Source organism: Gymnoscopelus microlampas, assembly GCF_963454915.1.
Source record: "Gymnoscopelus microlampas genome assembly, chromosome: 17".
Taxonomy (NCBI): domain Eukaryota; kingdom Metazoa; phylum Chordata; class Actinopteri; order Myctophiformes; family Myctophidae; genus Gymnoscopelus; species Gymnoscopelus microlampas.
In genome coordinates this window covers 16,897,071-16,918,599 of record NC_139954.1, presented here as the reverse complement: position 1 = coordinate 16,918,599, position 21,529 = coordinate 16,897,071, and the positions used below count along the sequence as shown (strand labels likewise).

Genomic DNA, 21,529 nt, shown 5'->3' with positions numbered 1-21,529 from the left:
TTTTTTTTCTCCAAGACTATTCTTAAAAAATAGCAGGTCTACAAGCTCACATCAAGATCGGCTATTTTCTAATAGCCAAATGTTAGGGTTAGAGAGAGTGGTCGCTTCTTTTGGTTTTGTTTTCATAGACCTGGTTGCTTATTTCTCTCGCAAAATTTGGCAACACTGCCCGTTGTGTATAAATACGACCGGCAGCACGTTTATTCGTCGCTTTTGGGGGCATTGTTGAAGCAGGATGGGAGAACATCACAGCTCGTGTAGACTTATTTAATTGCAATAACAATGGGCTTTCTTTAGCATTATAGAAAATCATAAGAAGGGTCGGTCACTTAATTAACTAACACGACATCTAGCTTAAACTAATAACGTCAGTGGCCATGATATGACGCCATAGACACATTAGATCTGCAAACAAAGCAGTCAGTTGGTCAGGAGTCAGGACGAGAAAGAAGCTCACAAAAGAGAGGGAGAGAAAGAGAGGGAGAGAGATCGTCTATTTGCTCAAGAAGCTAACAAAAGAAAAGATTGGACTTTATAGCATTGACAAGACAACTGTGTTCAATATGCATAGATGAAGATATAGCCGCTCTGATGTGTAGTTCTACAACGACAACTTGATATATTGTGTGAAATCACACGGAAGTCAGTGGAAGCTGTGCTTTTTCTTGTGAGAATCAAGCCTATTTGATGCAGCATTTATAACCGTTAATAACTGCCACAGTGTCAAGTCCGATAAGGATCCGAATGTGATAACCTTAAACCTATTATAGCTAGCCCTCTTTATTGAGATTAGTTGTTTTATTACGGATTAGCCGTCAACAGGGAAAGCCAAATAAGCTATCAAGTACCAAACTTGGTTGCTAAAATGCTCTTTCCACGCCAGGAAACGTTCCATGCAGGAGGAAGTAACGTTAAGCCGCGATGGAGGCTAACAGAAAGTTGTTAAGAGAAAACAACAGAAAGAAGCACCAGGCTAACAGCTAAACGCTAATAATAATAATAGTTTAATAGCAGCGTATTAACGTTGTCTCTGTTGGAGAGGGAGAGAGAGGGAGTTGAACTGCATTTCCACCTCTTTCTGTTTCGGCGTCTCGTAATAAAGAGTTACATACTCAGTAAATAAATAAACATTGACAGCATAACCAGCTAGCTGTCGTAAGCTAGCATGCTAGCTCGCTAGACGCCTGAAGCCAGCCACTGGTAGCGAGCAGGTTTAAGTGACAGGGGGGCAGGAGGAGGTGGAGAGAGAGGAGGGAAGTTGACGGTTGCCAGCTTTTCTTATTTATTTTACATTTTAGAATATTGTAACGATGTCAAACCCCACAACAACAACAACCGAGGCGGCCCTGTTCTTGATCAAGGACGTTAAGCCCGGATCGAAGAACTTGAACATCGTATTCATCGTGTTGGAGATAGGTGAGTTCTTCTCAACATGTCACACTGGCTGCTCTACATCAGCGTTGCCACTTGCCAGATATTGCGAGAGAAACAAGTAACCAGGCCTATGAAAACAAGTCCAAAAGAAGCGACATGAGCACTGTAAACCTAAATTGCATCGGCATGGCAGAAAAACAACCTCACGACGCGTTGTGAGCTTGTATATCTTCTATTTCCAAAGAAAAATCTTGGGGGGGAAAGGGGAAATTGTAGAATATTTTCAAATCCACATAAATCTTGGATGAGGGTCTCTGGCATTTAGCTATTTTCAGAAGTGGGGGACTGCGGACAAATACATATTCATTTGGGGGGGTCCTTGACCTGAAAATGTTTGAGAGCCACTGGTTTATTAAACAACATTAGAAAACAACCCCTAATAAGCAACTACAATTTAGAATCAAGCCCCCAAAACAGCAACCCGCAATTACCAATATTATTTACAAGCAACTTTACAGAAAAACCAGCCCAAAGTCGTTTATAAGAAGCAGACATGGCAACACTGGTCACTGCTCTACATGTCTTTTTATCTCCAACTCCTTGTTTTCTTAAAGGGACAACGTTAGAATGGATGTCTGTCACGCGCGCGCGTTCACGCTCGCAAACTGTGTATATATATAGTGTGTGTGTGTGTGTGTGTGTGTGTGTGTGTGTGTGTGTGTGTGTGTGTGTGTATAATATACACACTGTATAATATACAGTTTACATGCAATGCACATAACCTTTTCTGCTTGAAGACTTGTTATTTGTGGTTCTCTCTTATTAGGGCGAGTGACTAAAACGAAGGATGGCCATGAGGTGCGTTCCTGCAAGGTGGCAGACAAAAGCGGGAGCATCGCCATCTCCGTGTGGGACGAGCTTGGCAGTCTCATCCAGGCAGGGGACATTATCCGGCTGACAAGAGGGTAGAGAGGGTGTTGCACACATGCATGCTTTCTGTCATTCACAGACAGGGGCAATCCAGCAGTATTGAAATACTAGGAACTGATGAACACTTGTTTGAAAATACAAATGGTACATAATAACACACCTTGAATCTTTTTATAAGTCATTCAGATGTGTATGTTTGTTGCCTGGTCCCCCAATAGGTATGCATCCATTTGGAAGGGCTGTCTGACCCTTTACACTGGGAGAGGTGGAGACCTGCAGAAGATAGGCGAGTGAGTAGCCAAGCAACAACATGGTCTATTTATATATGTAGGAAGATCTTGATCTCACCATAGCTTACTGTAAGGGCTGCACAAACCTTTTCAGCTATGACCCAGAAATATTGATCCATGCTTATTGTGACCCAGTCACCCAACCCAGTTTTATTCATAATAAGTAATGAAAATTAATGGTTTGCACTGGTGAAAACAGCCATGAAAATGATAAAGCATAAAGTGACATGTTTCCTTTCAGTGCAGTCAGGGCAAGCACACAGCCTGCTTTGACCAAAAACTAGCCCTAAAATACCTGATTGTTCCGTAACACAGCCATAGAACACGCAATTCATTTTTGGGGAGGGATCTTGGCAGCCTTCCATTTGTAGCACTTTGTGTATACTCACCCAATTATTAATTACTGTGACTTTACAGTTTGTATGAATGGTTCATAGGGAAGAAATGGGTCGGGTTGGAGAAAGTCTTGGAAAATGGGTAAAAGATGTCATTCCTTAAAATATAATTTCAATGTAATGACCTTACGTTATACGTTACAGTGAACATACTTATGAATGCCTTTCAATCTTGGGCTGCAACGGAACGATTATTTTCATAATCGGTTCATCTCCCAATTAATTTAGACCATAAAATGACCGTGCAATAAGTGAATGAAGTGCCACATGATCATGATGGCATTTCCTTTTTATGCCTCCGTGGGAGGACAGCCGTGGGCGGATGCATTATGTCTCAGGGTTTTCTGTATGTACGTCCATCCTATCCTCGTGAACGCGATCTCCGGACTGCCTTGAGGGAATTTCATGACATTAGACAACACAAATGTCAGTTTGAAGTCATGGATGAACTGATTAGAAGTAGGTGGCCATTGTCACTGTGACCTCACAAAGCACATTCATGAAATTCTGTAAGTCTTCACTATGTAGTTACCGTATATGAGTCGGGTCAGACGCAGGTGTTAACTGCAACTGGTTGGTGGAGGCATACAACTACTTTGTGGGATTTCAAGTTCATAAAATGGAACCAAGTATAAATAGCACATCATCTGAAATATTTTGTAGTCCGATTATTTAATTACTAAAATGTTTATTTGATACATTTCCTGTCAACGATTATTCAATAAATAATTTATCCTATTTCAATCTGTCTTTTTCTTTTTTTTTTCCTTCCTCTCTCCCAGGTTCTGCATGGTGTATTCAGAAGTGCCAAACTTCAGTGAACCAAACCCAGAGCTGCTAAACCAGTCCAATCAGCAAAACAAATCTGTGAGTACCTGCCATTCCTCCAAGTTATTTTAAACTTTCGGATAACTCATTGTGATTTATGTTTTTGTATATGGTTGCATAGTACATAATGTATATGGTTGCATAGTATAGCTGCTAAAAGTGCAAACCTAAATATGATGCCTTTCAGATGATTACCCTGTGACGATTTTCTACTTTCTGACTGACAGGGTAAACCAGACCAGAATAGGGGAAACTCTCCGCCTCAGAATTCAGGTACACCTGCCCCACCAGGTAAGTTGTTGAAACGAATTGGGTGTACTGTACTAACAGACCGGTAAATACAGCTGATTGGCTATTGATTACTTGTGTTTGGGAAGCGTTTGTATTAACAGTAAACTTGAAAGTGCTGTGAACTGGTGCTGGATTTAGTCTCCTTCATTAACACTGTAACAACAAAAACTTCTTAGTTACATTTTATATTGTCCTGAAAGTCTCTGCTTGACAGAATTCTAGTAAGGGGAAATCAAAAGTGCAGCCCACCCAAAACAAAAACCTATTTTCCATCTAACATGGGGTGCTATCTCAACATCCAGACGGTCTGTCATTCTGTGTGATTTACCAAGGTTTAGATATTTTTGCTGTAGAGATGAGCGCTTCAGTGGACCTCAATGGCATTTTGTTTGTGGCTCTCATGACAGCAAGAAATGTAGTTGAAAAAACCCAACGGCAACGTAATTCCAGAAATCACAACACTGTCACTAGTTTCTTGTCCAGGCCTTTGCAGTTTCATGAAGAACTGTTTTCTACTGCAGTGAGCCTGACAACTGTCTTATTGGGTCTCATTCATGAGTACTGGTACGCTTCCTTTTGCACGGAGATACAGGAGGGGTGCAACATTTAATTGATTATAAAAAATTATCTATTCTAATAAAAATAGTAGCTTACCCTAATGAAACAATGATTTGTTGATGTGCACATAAGAAAATGCAGAAAATAACGTACTCAACTAACCTGATAAAGTAATCGATAGTATAATTACCAACTATAGATTTTTACAGGCATAAATATACAGTCAATAACAATGAGGTAGATCACTGCAACTCTCGAGTTGTCACTTTTTTCATATTGTATCTCCACAGGTAACGGTGCCATGCAACCATTTGCCAACAACAACAACAACGCCCCAGCTGGTGCACCCCGTGACTCAACCTTTGGGGGTGTAGGGCGACCCAATGGTCGGTCGCCTGGCAACGGTGCACCCCCAGTAACTGCTACTGGACCTCCTACAACAGCAACTAAACCCTCGGTTACCATTAGCAACGGCAGGGACCCACGTCGTGCCAAAAGATAAAATTGGGTTTTGGGGGGGTGGTCATGTGGAGAATGTACTTCTCCCATTTATTCCTCCCTTCCTCTTTGTAGCCCTTCAGCCCTCACTACTTTCACAGCCAAAACCGGCTTTCACAACAATTAAATAAATGATAGGCTTCTAGTACGAGTATTTTTTTATTTTATACAATCTAACCGTAGTAAAATGTGTCATTTGTTGAGTATAGTGCTAGTAGGGCTATCGGGTAGCAGCACAGTGACTAATTCTGACATACCACCTGACACGCTCATGGAACTGGTTGAACTGTCAAGTTTTTGGCATTGTCTTATGGCCACCCTTCTCCCAGCCCGCCTCCTCCTCTCCCTCCCAATTTCCCACCGCAAATTGTCAGTTCTGTGCCAGTGTTATGCCTGATTTATACTTGGTTGCACTGTGTGTCGCACACAAAATAGCTGATCTACTCATAACACCCCGCATCGCGTTGTGAGCATGTAGATCAGCGATTTTTGGTGCACGACACCGGTGTACAACCAAATATAAATTAGGCGTTACAGTATCACTCCAACGCCCCATCCCTGTTTTTATTCTCTGAAACTATACACCCTACTTGAACACTTGATGCACTTTTCTTCTCTTAATTTATAGCGGAAAAAAACAAACCTTCGCTGTCATTTGATTCAGGAAATAATTTCTGCTTTTTTGGTGGAAAACAAGGCCTTAAGTAGGTGAAAATGAGCTCTTGGACTGAATGCACAAGCGAAACTCTTCTAAAGGGTCTTCCCTCTTTGAACCAAATCGTATCAGAAGTGACTCTGTGAAAGGAAAGGTGATAGTTTTGAATTTTTAACAACTGGTAGGTAGCTTAGAATTAGGTTCAACGGTTTTCATCGTTTTTTTTTTTTGCCTCCCCATTTGCCTTCAGTTGTGAATGATAGCCTTCATGAAGCTGGGACCACTTAAGAACTACTGGCAAAGGGGTTCACCAAATAAATTTTACAATGATTCTGCTGCCAATGTGGGTTTTCTGTAGTTTGTTTGACATAGTCACATTGCATTTTCCTCGCTGAACTGAAGTCTCAGCAGCTGAACTAGTAACAGACTGGAGACAAAATATACATACATTTTGAATGGCAAGCCACACAAAGGGATGCAATCACACTGTTGTCCACAGTTAAATCTGTTTGGTGATGTAAAATATTTGTTCATAAATGGCTTTTATTGAATGGGGTTTGCTGCCGTGTTCTGCACAGAGCAACAGAGGGCATACATGTGGAGGGGACAGATTCTGTCTCTCAGTGTAGCTGCTCACAACAGCTTGTGGAAAGACTCTTTTCGCTGAATGTCAAGGAGTCAAGTGGTTGGGCCTTTCAGGTGCAACCGTTTTGTAATGTTTTGAAGCACAAGCACCAACATTTTCTTGGCAGAACTACTGACGCTGATTCATTCCCAGGAGAGAACAAGTCATGTGATATTTCATTCCACACTGCCATCTAGTTTAATAAATGTGAACTACACTAGCATACATTTTAGACCATCTTGTGACAAGCTACAACACTTGCTACAACGATGATGTGTGACTGGTAACTGTCCATGTTGAATGTGCATTATGTTGCAAATATACAGAATTATCTCATGTGGAACAGATAGCCTTATAGATTTATACAGATCCCTAACTTTCCCTCAACAGCATACTGGGGAAGAACTACAGAATATAGTGTAGCCTATTAGAAAGCATCCAAAGTGACTGAATTACCTTGAAGGTATTTGTTAGTGTTGTGGTCTGCATTTTGAAACCGTGTATTGCAAATATAACCCATATAACCCACATTACCCCATATCCTTTGTTGCACCAAGACATTATGGCTGGATGTGCATGCACATGTTGCCTTATTTTTGACCAAGCTGTTACCTCATCATACTGTATCCATATGGGCATAGATTCAAACTATAATCCAGGCTATTTCAAATTAAATTTATGATAAACATATTAACAATATAATTTTAAACTCATTCTAATGAAATTATGCACACATTTTCTGCAATTAAATAATTATTGCCTCGATCAGGTCTTTACTTGCTTATACTCTGACGGGAAGTTGTTTGATCTAGTAGAACAATTAATGGATTTGAAAATAAGTCTATACACTAGGAAATGTTCCTATAGCATTTTAACACCATTACATGTGATGTTTGGAGTGACATCTATACCATATAATGGAGAGAACACAGAAACTATCTGCCTACTAGGTCAGGTCACGTGACAAGCCACATGGTCATAATAAACTAACTGAACCCAGTACAATCTGATGTTCCCATACATTACACAACATGGAATTGGACATAGTAATGTACTAAGACCTATATCAAAATAACATGTAATGCACATTTCATAGTACATACATATTAATGACTTAAACCTTATACTTACTTGACCGGAGTCTCCCCCAGGGAGTCTAGGTCTGCTAGCATTTCCATCCACACCAAATTTCTTCACTGAAAATACCCCAAAACAAATCCAGCATAATAAATATGAATAAAAGGAGTACACTTTTTTTTATGTTCCAACAACTTATGTAGAGAATCGAATGATTAAAACATTTGAAACTTGTGATTGCTCATCTTAAAAAGTGGCAACAGCAATAGACCAATATGGGAATTCATGTCCAATTATTGTATATACTTCATCGTATAAAGAATAGCACATTTTAGAGTTAGAGCCTATAATGACATGTATGTCCAAAATAGAGCTGAAAATAGGAACCAATAAGGATATCACAACAGCCATAGAGAGAACAGCAATTCATGAACAAAGATGGAAATAAAGCCCAAAGCTAGCCTATACCAGTGAAAGTTGCTACCGAAAAGACTAAAGATGAAGGTTTTGATTTAACCACTTACCACCATGTTGGACTTTGTGTCTCTTCTCAGTATATTACATTAGTGGTCTTGCATGTTATGACAACCTTAATGTTGAAAGATTTTCCTGTGCGTGGATGGTCATAGTAGACAAGTCGGAGAGTTGACCATCACCATCTACTGTATTATTATGCCTGTATAATTATGTCCCTCATGATAAAATTAGCTATATATATATATATATATATATATATATATATATATATATATATATATATATATATATATATTCACTGTTGTTACATTTCAAGTAGTTGTATTTGTCATTCAGCCATATAAATGAATAAAGGTCTTATCTTAAATACAGATGAACTATAAGGAGTTTCTTCAAGTCCAGTGTATGTGTACAACAATAATGCAGTCAACACACAGGTGGGTGTGCTTGCGTGCGTGCTTGTGTGTGTGTTCATATTTGTCCTGCAACAGTGGTATAACCATTTTCACTATAGTCTGTAGGCTTATTGGCTTATCTGTTGCCTCTCAGTCACTAGTGTATTATTGTTGTATATGTACACTGAATTTGAAGAAACACCTTACCGTTCACCTGTATTTATATGGCTGAATGACACAAAAACGTGTGTTTGTGTGTGTGTGTGTGTGTGAGAGAGAGAGAGAGAGAGAGACCATTTGCAGGTACTAATGCCAGAATGTTATACCTTACAGTATTTATTTATCTTGGTTTGACTGCTGTCACTGCTATGACACCTGTTCTTATTTCAAAACCACAATTCCCTCAAAAACTTAATTTACTGCTGTTTATAATGCCAGAATCGACACATAATAGCACTGCAACAGTTAATTCAGGAACTGGAGTCAAAACTGCAATTTCTCTCAATCACATGATAGATCCAATAGCTTATTTATATAGGCCAAACTTCCCTTCCCAGTAACCAGTTATATAAACCCTGTAACCTTTTGATGCACATACCATACTTGTGACATTGGAAGTGTTGCAGGAAGTGTGATGGTAGAGACTCGTGGCAACAGAGATGCAAGTCATCATGAGCTAAGAACTTCCTCTAAAGAATTTCTCTTTGACTATTTTGACTTTATATTCACAAGATCAGTATTATATAGAGAAGTGGTTACAAATTGATATGTATTAGGCTGTAGACCCCCATTTGAAAATATTTTGTGCCAGGTACCCCAATAAGAGAAGATTTTTCTTGTTAGAGTAGATTTAGTACAGAATTCTACAACTATATTGTAGGTAAGGGCATAACAGTGGATAGAGTTAAATCTATACATGCACATTCTATCATTGGGCTAACTTATAGCTGGTGAAATACAAAATTTGCCATTTTGTTGGGGACCCCTGTAACCAATGACCCCTTTGGGGCCCCCTGGAACCACGGAAGTACAGTATTGTACTCTGATTCTGATTGTTTTGATCACAACGAAAGGTCTTATTTGATCAGAAAACGTATTCTAGAAAATGGGCAGCATACCATAAACAGGATCCTTTGATACAACTGAATTTATTTATATGAGTATAGTTTATCAGTTTCGGTTTTGGTGAGACAAACAGTAATCTCATGACAGAAGCAAACGGTTATCTCATGACAGAAGCAATGTGGCTCAGGGTACTTTCACTTGGAAATATTGTGCTTTGTTTTCTTTATACGGAAACATTGTGGTTGGATTGTGTTTTTTGTGTGTTTCTGACCAATCCTGCTATAAAAAACAGAAATACTATTTTGCGTACTCTCAAAATATTTCCTACTCACTTACTGTAAGATATCCATAAAACATCATTATTAGGTGTTTCTTCAGTTTCATCTACCAGGGATTTGTTTAAGAGAAGGAAAAAAAGTTAAAACCAATACAGAAAATGTTCTAAAATATTGAATCATGGTTAACCACATGAAAGATAGTGATAGAGATAAGGGAGCAGAGACTTGGGACTGTAATATATTTCTTAATATTTCACTGTATGTAAACTTCAGAACAGAAGCATTTCAAGCTCTAATTTTCACCAATTGTTAAACTGTTGTTACCCATAAAATATATTTATCCCTGTGGCAATTGCAGTGTGTTGTGATGAGAACAACAACAAGTAATTCCAATAATGCTTTGGTTATTGACAATACAAATACAAACAATTGGGTTAAAGTAAATACTTAAAGTTGAAACCCTATTCTTAGTTCCGCAGGGTCCGCTTCCCTCTACACCAAATCTCTTCATCAAAAATAAACAATTTACATTATGTTGGTTGTGACGCTTTGTGAGCTTGGTTATTATTATTTTTGCCAAATGTTTGCCCACAGAATAGGGACTTTATGGTTCATGTGGTGTAAGTGTGTACATATTATGCAAATGTGGAAACATGGCTAGTGTCAGGAGGGGTGTACACATACGTGTGGTTCCCTGTCTGCTTATGACAGACGTACAAGCTGGTATTTGTAAAGAGGACTCCACAATGACGGGTGAGAATTTTTCATTCTCAATTTTAAGGATTTTAATAGACTATAATTTTAAGTGTTTTTTTAATAACTAAAGTAATATTGTATTTTCATGAGAATGTCATGTAAATATACACAGTATTTTACATAATTGTAATTGCTTGTAGTGCTGTTTACTATTTATTAATACATTATTTATCTTGGTGAAATATGTTTTATGATTATGATACATTTGATAAAGTTTCTAAATAATAAAAACAACTTTATTAAGGTCTAAGAAATTATATCAGCACTCAACATTTAAATGATATGTGTCCTTTAAGAGCACTATAAATGAAGCTAAGTTATATAGTATTATATGTTCAGCTTATTAATGTATATCCTTTTTTTAAACAATAAACACCACACTGTTATTTGGCTATAGTGTTGCTACTGTAACAACACCATATTCTCCATAAAAAGCCCATTAAAGCAGCACCATGTAACCTTTTTTAATGAATAAAATGTAATTTTGTCCAATCTATATGGTGTATGTTAATACAATATAACTGGGGCGGTTGTATTTTGTCTCTCTGCTCTTCTGAGACATTTACATTGTGTTAAAGGTCACGTCTCACCTAGACACAGGATCTGACACGAAGATTCAATTTATCCCCTGAGCAAGCAGGAATGCTTTATTAGCTCAATGGTACAAATTTCAGCACTTGCGCAGGAAACCAGGTTCGAATCCGGGGTAGAAGAGGAAAGTTTCATAGTGCCGCTTTAAAAACACATTTACGTGTTCAGTTTGGGAGACCCCTCATTTATTTTGAATTTCAGCATGACATAATGTAGTCAGTGCTTCATATGGTATGTATGATGTGAAAATATTTGTATTTGTAACGTTTTAATATAACATCTGGTCTGCTTAGAATGTCATTTTGCGAGCTTATCAAAATTCCCCAAAAGAGTTGACTAATACTTTTGTTTTCACTGGCGTCCTCTAACTAAAATGTACTATTTATCTCTCATTTTCAGACCCCAACACATCTGACTTCATCATTGAGGACTTTGGTAGCATCTACTATGATCTCAACATCACCTATGGTAATTATTCATTCATCCTTGACCCTGTCACCCAGCCCTGTATGGTCATGTCCATCTCTGATGTCATCATGGCTGTCGTCTGCGCCTTCTATGTACTCATCTTCCTGCTGGCGATCCCTGGAAACCTTGTAGTGGCTCTAGTGATTGGCCTCAGCAAGTACGCGTTGTCCTCCTCGGATCTCTACCTTATCCACCTGGCTATAGCAGACATCCTGCTGGCCCTCACCCTCCCCTTTTGGGCCACTTCCGTTACTCTGGGCTGGGTGTTTGGAGATGCCATGTGCAAAATAACAAGCATTCTGCAAGAGCTTAGTTTCTACGCTAGCATTCTCTTCCTCGCTTGCATCAGCGTGGACCGCTACCTGGTGATTGTGCGGGGAATGGAAGCGCGTAAGACAAGCCGACGCCTAGCCAGCACGGGAGTATGTGTCTTCGTCTGGTTCACTGGAGGGCTGCTGTCCCTGCCGGGACTGTTCAATTCATCTTTCGTCCCCAGTGGTGGTCAGCACGAAGTGTGTGCCGAACTCTTTGACCCCAGCAGCGCTGACGACTGGAGGTTGGCTACCAGAGGCCTGCGCCACACCCTGGGATTTGTTCTGCCATTGGTCATCATGGCGGCCTGTTACGGAGTGACCATCAAGCGTCTCCTTCGCACCCGAGACGGCTTCCAGCGGCAACGTGCCATGAGAGTGGTCGTGGCGGTCGTTGTTGCCTTCCTCCTCTGTTGGACGCCCTACCACTTGGCAGTGATTGCGGACACCTTTCTCAGGGCAAAGATAGTGGCGTTCAACTGCACCACGAGGAACGCGGTGGACATGGCCATGTTTGCGACCCAGAGCCTGGGCCTGCTTCACAGCTGCGTCAACCCAGTGCTGTACGCCTTCGTTGGGAAGAAGTTCAGGAAGAGGTTGGTGCAAATGCTGAGGAAGACAGGTGTGATCAAGAGAGCTTCGGCGACCAGGCCCAGCAGGTCCAACAGGTCCTCACTGTCATCAGAAATCACACTCACAGTTATGTGAGTGCACCAAAGGGACACAAGTGTGTGTCTCAGTTTATTTTGTGTTTTACATTTGCTACATTTTTGCAGGGCACCTCTGCTGATTTGGACAAATGCAATTGAGATCACTATCGGCCATAGACCATAGAGAATGTGGCACACAAACAATAACAGAATTAATTGTATTACATTTCTTGAATACTTTCCCCTAATAGTCTTAATGAGGACCTTGACTCATCATGTTTTACTGTATCTAATGCAATGTCTTATGTATTTCGTATTTTATATTATTTTCTTTAAAGGTTGCTATGCCATTACTGTAATTATTTCCATTGAGAGTATTCATTCATAAACTGCCTCATGAAGACCGCTATGGTTAAATGTGTTGCAGTACTATTTTCTACCCAATTTTGTCATTGCCAATTCACCATGCGTGCTGCAGTCCTTGTCACTTCCAATCCCCCAACTGTTGGCCTGGGGAGTTTGTTTTATTTATTTATTTAACCTGGCAGGCAATTAAGAAGAAAGGAGGGAGTACCATCTGCCTCCTCTAATACTCATGGAATCATTAGCCACTTCCTTTCACCAGAGAGTGAGGGGTTTCACTGGCAGGGTGTGACAGGTGCAGAGGTTCACACTATCTCCCCCAGATCCCCTCCACTGATCAAACACCCCGACCAACCAGTAGGAGTGCCGACTTCCCACCCACAAACACTGCAGGTTTTCATCGTTGCGGCCGACCAAGCCCGAGCTGCCAGGTATTGAACCCTAGTGGCTGCAGTGGTTTACCACCCAGACTCTCACGCCCCTTGTCGAACACCTTGCCTGTTTTTGTGTTGAAGATGTTCCGCATGTAAAAAATGTGTTGTTGTTGTTGTTTTTGTGAGTGTTACTTCATTATTAAATGTCATTTTTGACATTTGTCTTTTTTCCATCTTGTATAAAAGGTAGTTTGTGAACCCTAGCGTCCTTATTCTGTGCATGTCATAACAGGAAAACATTCAGTGAAAATAGGTGAACATTCAGCGAAAATAGCCAATCTACAACCTTGTAGGTAGAATTATTTCGCTAGCATGATATACAATAGCGTTTTAGTGGTTAAATGGGTGAGCTGATCATGATTCAGTTTGTTTATATCATGCACACCAAACAGGAAATAGAAAGGCATCATTGTTAATAATAATAATGAACTTTATTTGTATAGCACCTTTTGTATCGAAAGTTAATTTCGATACGTATCGAGTATCATGACACCCTTAATATATATATATATATATATATATATATATATATATATATATATATTTATATACAGTATACACAGTATATCAACAACAACAGTAGGCCCTGTGTTCATCAGGCTGGTGGCACAACCTACTATGTACGGTATACAATCACTGCATGGTGGCACAGACATCCAGGATCCAAAAACACATTTTCATGTAAGCACACAGGCACCCATGCGCACACTTCACAAAAGGGTTGGGTGAAGTTGAATATAAATAGGAGGGTGTGGTAATTAATCTGTATGTTCTCATCATCACATTACTTGTCTAATACTGTACCTCTCATGCACAATGATGCACCACAAGGGAACTGTCCACTTTGAGCTCTCTGTTAAAGATAGAAGACAAAGTTATCAATGGAGCTGGTGAAAGGTAAGCTCGTCAGCAAGCCATGCCTTCTCCACATAATGGATCACTATGCTGTGGAGAGCAACACAGAGAGGACAGAGAAAGAGAGAGAGAGAGTTGTATATACTGTATATGAATGATGAATGAAAGATGTCAATAAATACTTTTTGCAACTGAATCTTAAGCATAACAAGATGTATGCACTGTTGGCATAGCATGTAGAAAAGAAAAGATCTGTACACCAGGTACTGTATATCCCATTGGCAACATTTATTTCAAGCGCTAAGGCTCTTCTTCAGAGTTAGACTCTCAAGCACTTCCTCCAGCACCTTACCTAGTATGTTTAGGATGTGAGTGTCCTTTGCACTTTTCTCTACTTGCACAGCATGCCATATTATTATTATCCATGCAACAGCAGCTTCATTACTGAATTACTCTTTAACTCTCTGTAGTCTGTACTGTGAATTAGGTAGCATTGCAATGTCAAATTGAAAATGTGCATTAACTATAAACCTGTACAAGTGCAGTTAAGGGGCTATTGTATAAAAGGTTGCCTGGATCCCAATCTACTAAATTTTCCAGTAATCCAATAATATTGGTCAGACAGTGAACCCAAAAGCATGATGTTAAAAACTACGCAATTAATAGAACCAAATCCAGATGTAGCAGATCCTAGAATAATTCACTTAAAATATTGTTGCCAATGTTTTTTTAAATATATATATTTAGTTAATTTCAGTAATCTTTATAACTTTTACATTGGTCTAATAATGTGTTATTAATATGCTGAGCAAATTTCAATAAATGCAATGAGTACCATTCATACAATTGTGACTTATAGCATCATATGTTTATATAATATAAAGAAATTCATAATACAATCATGCATTGTATTCACCTCTACAGGGAGATTTGTTTGAAGATATAAATGTTTCTATTGTTCAGACTTGTTCTCAGCCCACACCAGAGTACATCCCTGTGGGCTGAAATATAGAACAGTGGTATCCAAGCAACTGCATGTTCATTACTGAATGTAAAATGAATTTCTAGAATAATTGCGTTATATTTAGATCAATAATATGTGTATAAACAAGAGTTTTTTTTTACAAGACTGCTTTAATTTCCTGTCAAGTGGCAGGCGAACAACCAATAAAAACGGATTGCTTTTTGTAACTTAATTAGTATCTTTTTCAGTCCAGGCTGTTCCCGTTGTGCCTATAACAATAATTATATCCTATACTTTAAGTTAATAATTGAAGAAGCCATCTTGGCAATCTTTCACATGTTGGAATGTGGCATCGTTCCTGCAAAAACAGGAGTGCAATGAAAGTGGAATTTCCTTTTGACCACTTAACCACAAAAGGCATATCGGTCGAATCGTCGAATCACCAATCGGACCGATATGCCCATATATGGGCATTCCATATATGGGCATAGACTGATGACAGGCATAGACTGATGACAGGGATCTCCATGTATGGGCCAACAAGGGACAAGGACTGACAGATACAGAGATGTCCATATATGGGCATAAAAGTGACACAGGCAGACTGACAGGTGACAATGGATAGCCTACAATAAAACGATAGCATAGCCGGGTGGGGCATGCTCTCCCAGCTTGCATCATTCCCGACTTGCAGAGTAGGCCGGTGCTGGTCTAGTAATCTAAAAGAGAATTGTATATGCTTATCACATAGGGTGGTGCATCCACACATGTATGTCAAGTTGTCGTACGGAAGTCGGAAGTCCCATCCACTCCCATGTTATAGGAAAAAACGGAACGGTACTTCCGGTTTTAACTTAACATGGGAGTGGATGGGACTTCCGACTTCCTTACGACAACTTGACGTACATGTGTGGATGCACCCATAGAGAGACAAACCTGATCTGGAAATTATTATGGGTTCAGATCCATCTTGTGTGAGATATGATGTTATGTCATCGCCTGTCTACATATTCTATCCTGTCTCTCTTCACTGTGCTATCAAAGAAAACACACACACACACACACACACGCACGCACGCACGCACGCACGCACACACGCACACACACACACACACACACACACACACACACACACACACACACACACACACACACACACACCTAGTTGACCGGGGGTCCATTTCCAAGCCCCTTCCTGTTTTCACGCTGCACTGAATATCTTCACCTGAAGACAAGCTCACAACACATCACGATGCGATGGGTTGTGGGCTTGTAGCTCTGCTATTTTCACCAAAAGGTCACCCCAGAATAGGGATGCTAGGTTTGTGTGTACTATATGTAGTGCATTCTACATCGACTTTTTTCTGCTCTTCTTTTATAATCTCATATAGGTCTATATGGTGCAGGCAAGCACAAATTGAGACATGGGGGTCTTTAGCCCCTGACCTTGTGCCCTCGGATTCGAGGGCACTTAGGGTGAATTCTATCAAATAAATGATGGGAATTGATAGGCTAGTAATAGGTTCTCTGACGTTTTCAGACCCCCATCTGAAAATATTTTGTGTCAGGAACCCCCTGAAGAGAAGATTGTGTAAAATGAAATCGGAATTATTCAAAATCTTTCACATAATTTCAAGATTTTTTGAAATCTTTCAAAAGTAGCAGATCTGCAAGCTTGCAAGGCGTGTGAGCTCGTAGATCGGTATAAAATAGGTTACTGATTTTGATGCTATTAATATATTTTACTGGGGGACCCCCTGGAACCCCTTCAAGGACCCCTAGGGGTCTCCGGACCCCACTTTGCCACTAGACAAGTAGTGTCCACTTTAAAATACACCTTCATGTCAATTTAGAAATGACTACGCATGCCCCTCCCCCCTCCAAAATATGTCTCAATCAATCAAGGAATCAATCAGCTGTGCATCTTGTCTGGACTTGTCCCACTTGTCAAGAAAAGCACCACTGGTTGTGGTGAATGATAACTCAGGTAGGTGCTGTTTAATTATGAAATCAAAACAATTTTGATTTCATACTGTATATCCGTTAAAATACCGAGTCAGTAAGGACTGGGCTGTAATGTAGGCTAGACTAGTGGGCTTTAGCAACTTGCAAGCAATCTTAGCCTGCCTTGCCTACTGCCTAGTCTAATTCTGGAGGTGCGAGCAGGTCGGGAGAGCAGTGGTGCCGTGTCGTGTCCGCTTATAAACGACTGTGGGCTCGTTTTTTTCTGTAAAGTTGCTTGTAAATATTGGTAGTTGCAGTTTGTGTTTTTTTGGGGGGCTTGTTTCTAAAGTGTAGTTACTTATTTGGGCTTGTTTCCTAATTTTGTTAAAACACGTGGTTCTCAAACATTTTCATGACAAGGACTCCCAGATTGATAGACTCCAACAGACGACGTCACACTGGTTGCAAGCGATGTTGGGAATTGATTGCATGAAACAATCACCTGTGTGTTCAGTCTCAATGTTGGTAAACAAATAATTGTAATTTGTCCGTGGGCCCCCCATCTAAACATATGTTGTGCCAGTAGGGACCCCCGTATCAGATTTGTGTTGTTATAATGTCTCAAAATATTCCAAATATATATATATTTATTGTGAGCTTGTAGATCGGCTATTTTCAAATGGCCGAAATGCGGAAATGGGCTGAAGTGCAATGTATCTTTTATAATAATAATCAAAATCTAACTACTAACTAAAGTTTTCAAATAATTGTTGTGGAGTAAAAGTACAATATATGTGCCTCTGAGATGTAGTAGAAGTTAAAGTACAGAAAATTGGAAATACTCCAGTAAAGTAAAACAATACCTCAAAATTGTACTTAAGTACAGTAAATGTACTTAGTTACTTTACATCGCTGGTATTGTAAAAAGTTGACAAGATAACCACCGTTTTGACCATTCTAATTATGCATAAGTTAGACTACTTGAGCTGTTTAGTGTTGTTATTTTAACAATACTGTAAGTGTGCATGAAGACAACACTGACCATACATCATTCACTTGATATGAATACACTGAAAGCTTTGTTTTATTTTATTTCCTCCATTCAGATTATGTCTTCTAATCTAAAATGTGATTTTGTTTTTGTCAGAGAAAGTAATTTTAAATATATTTATTTTTTAATTATTTTTATAATAGAATCTATGGCAAACCCTGAATTTAGTGTTGGATCATCATCACTAGCAACTATTCTGCAAGCACCAGCCATTTTCTACCTTTATATTGACCACTTAAACTTAAACCATATTGTGTTGTTTGCTGGGGTCCCCCAGGTGTCAATAATACGGCCCATACTATTCCAACTCTATACCAAATGTGTGTGTGTGTGTGTGTGTGTGTGTGTGTGTGTGTGTGTTTTGTTTCATTGTGGTTCCTCTCCATGGAAGTGATAGTGACATGACATGGTTTAACTCGTTGCTCATTGTTGTGGGGGACAACTGTGATACTGCCTCAATGGCCACCAAAAGCAGTGGGTGCAGCTGTTGATGTTAATGTTAATGTTACACACCCACATGCTGTTTGTGCAGTCTCTCTCTCTCTCTCTCTCTCTCTCTCTCTCTCTCTCGCACACACGCACACACAAACTAAAATCGAGGATCTACAAGCTCACAACTCATTGTGATGTGATGCAGTGTGAACATTAATTTACACAATGATAGTGCTGTCAAACAAGTCTATGAAATCTATGAATAATGTTTAATCTGCAACACAGTTTTATACAATATGTAGTGGGGGTCCCAGCTTTATCTCTCTCTCAGCTAAGGGGTCCTTGCCCTGAAAAATGTTGAAGACCCCTGGTGTAGACGGAAAAAAGCAGTTAAAGTGCAGTTGTAACTCAAGTCCGATTCTCTAAGACTAGAGGGTTTAAAGGACAACTTTGTTTTTTTACAACCAAGGTTTATATTTTAGCTTGTAATTAAAGTAAATAAAAGATGAGTGTTATTTTTTTTTCATTTACTGCTTTCTATAGTTTAAGCAATTTTCACAATATTTTTTACAGTGGGCGGGGGCATTCTGTCCGGTGGCTAAATATGTCTTTTTTACAAAATAAAAAAGGTCCTGTGGTCTTTGATGGCCAGATGTGAGTTATTGGGGGCTAGAAACAAGCTTCTGTAAATACTAATAAAGAAAACGCTGGGTTATTGTGTAAAAAAAGACATATTTAACCACCGGACAGAATGCCCCCGCCCACTAGACACACACTGTAACAAATATCGTGAAAATTGCTAAAATTATAGAAAGCAGTAAATAAATAAAAAATCACACTCATCTTTTATTTACTTTAATTACAATCTAAAACATAAACCTTGGTTGTAAAAAAACAAAGTTGTCCTTTAAGTGGTTAAATATTTTTAAAAGCATGTACTTTTGAATACGAAAATATTTTTAAAAAGTTTGCATTTGACTAAGTAACTTTAACTTGTTAATATTTAACCAGGTGTATCTATATTTGACTCAAGTGCTGGGGTTGAGTACTTTGACGTATAGGATGCATAAAGGACACTAATGCGCATGGGGCCACGCCTGGAAGGAGAGAGATACTTCCGGGGGAGTATGCGTTAAGTGAGCAAGTTTCTTTGAAATTGGTGGGCGGAGATTTTCTATGCCTCTTTCAACTCTTATATACTGGAGCTCTATGCCCAGAACCCGTTTTCGTCTCTGTGGTCCGGGTCCGCCCTTGAAACCACCTGCTCTATAAAGAACCTTACTCAGAACACAAACAGTCAGAAAGGCAAGAAGGACTGCACCGACCAAGGGACAACAAAATAACTGCTGAACTATCAACTCAGTTCGCCTTCTAGCTTCCGGATTGCCAAGCAAGGAATCTCTGCTGCAGCTTCACAAAAAAAAAAACTGCTTGCCGATTAGACGAGTATTAGAGCGTTGAGCACACTGTGAAACGCACATTTTACAAGCAAGTCGCATCTCTTTCATTCACTTCTAAACCAGCCTCATGATGATGCAAATGGCAGAAAGCCGCATCCACAAGAACAACCTCTTTAATGCCATGGACCGCTTCATGGGCGCAGTCAACAACATGGACCAGACAGTCATGCTGCCAAGCATGCTGCGGGACGTGCCTATGGACGAGGACAGTGAAATGGGCGCTCTGAAATCCAACATGGATGATGGGGACATGTACAGCTACTACCAACAGCTGAAGTCCATCCGCCAGGACATGGAATTGGGTGTCAGGGGCACCGCAGCCGAGGGGAGGCACAAGGAGAGTGTAAGGATCACTCGTAAAAATTCATCAGCATCCTTATCGTCTGCATCATCGTTGACGTCTGATGAGTCAGACGAGGAGGACGAAGACTTGGAGAAGCAGTTCCAGTACCACCTGACAGGACTCCAAGGGGTCCTCTCCAAGCTGACACAACAGGCCGTCTGTCTAACCAACCGCTACAAACAGGAGCTTGGTATTGGAGAACGAGCCAAGACCACTCCGAACTGGTAGTGCTGATGATTTTGTGGGTTCCGTGTCATCCATTTCTACTCTAATGTATTTACACAGCCTGTCAAACACTGTGCTTTAAGCTTGTGTGATACACATGAAACCTATTTATACATGTATTTAAAGACGCATAACTTATTTATTTAAAGATGCATAACTTATTACCTCACAAAATGTATTTTTTATTTTAAAGTAGTTTGCATTAACCATAAGACTTCATCTTGAATGCCCCAGTGGGGGATATTGACACAAGATTTTGCCCTGCAGGTGATGCTAATGAGGTCAATGTTCTAAAATGTCTTTAAATGATGCTTGCATTGAGGGAGGTAGATGCTTTCTCAAAGCTTATGATTTGCATGAGATGCGTGTTTCCGGTGTTTTGTTTCCAAAGTATTACTTGAGATGTCCAAATTCCATTATTAGTATGAGCAAAACCTTTTTGTACTGTATATGATTTCTTATTTTGTACTGAAATGTTGTAAATATATTAAACACATTTTTTAAACAATGTTTTTGTTTTGCATTTCTTGTTTCATACCACAAATAGTTTCAATTTGTGTATGTCCTGTTTTGGCAAATGGTTTATATTTTCTTTTCATAGCTCACTGTTCTCAGGCAGTTATTATTTTTATTTTCTTTACAAAAAGACACACACACACACACACACACACACACACACACACACACACACACACACACACACACACACACACACACACACACACACACACACACACACACACACACACACACACACACACACACACACAAAACAGCAATATTAGTAATAGCAATGTTAATGAATCTCTCTCTGAAGTCACCCTGAAAACATTTGGCCAGGTGTTAAGTTGAAGACAGCTACACCAGGCTCTGTGGATAACTATTGTCCCGGGATTCCAGAAGGTGTCATAGCTGTTTCCTGTTCCAGTTTGTTTGCCCATACTGT

At 39.6% G+C, this 21,529-nt stretch overlaps 3 protein-coding genes across 3 annotated transcripts; all 3 read left to right on the top strand.

Moving 5' to 3' along the window:
• The first annotated feature begins 222 nt into the window (after positions 1 to 222).
• On the top strand, positions 223 to 6,161 carry LOC311064621 (SOSS complex subunit B2-like). Its single transcript, XM_084084523.1, has 6 exons — positions 223 to 1,416; positions 2,201 to 2,339; positions 2,523 to 2,594; positions 3,772 to 3,856; positions 4,045 to 4,108; positions 4,957 to 6,161. The coding sequence occupies exons 1-6, from the start codon at positions 1,311 to 1,313 to the stop codon at positions 5,166 to 5,168; spliced, it is 678 nt and encodes a 225-aa protein (XP_083940649.1). The 5' UTR covers positions 223 to 1,310; the 3' UTR covers positions 5,169 to 6,161.
• A 4,099-nt stretch (positions 6,162 to 10,260) lies between these two features.
• LOC311064658 (C-X-C chemokine receptor type 2-like) lies at positions 10,261 to 13,467 on the top strand. The gene is made up of 2 exons (XM_084084570.1): positions 10,261 to 10,489; positions 11,483 to 13,467. The coding sequence occupies exons 1-2, from the start codon at positions 10,390 to 10,392 to the stop codon at positions 12,568 to 12,570; spliced, it is 1,188 nt and encodes a 395-aa protein (XP_083940696.1). The 5' UTR covers positions 10,261 to 10,389; the 3' UTR covers positions 12,571 to 13,467.
• A 6,615-nt stretch (positions 13,468 to 20,082) lies between these two features.
• Positions 20,083 to 20,586, top strand: LOC311064330 (mid1-interacting protein 1-B-like; the record flags this gene model as incomplete). Its single annotated transcript, XM_084084162.1, has 1 exon — positions 20,083 to 20,586. One exon carries the CDS (start codon positions 20,083 to 20,085, stop codon positions 20,584 to 20,586), a length of 504 nt encoding a protein of 167 aa, XP_083940288.1.
• Positions 20,587 to 21,529: the final 943 nt, after the last annotated feature.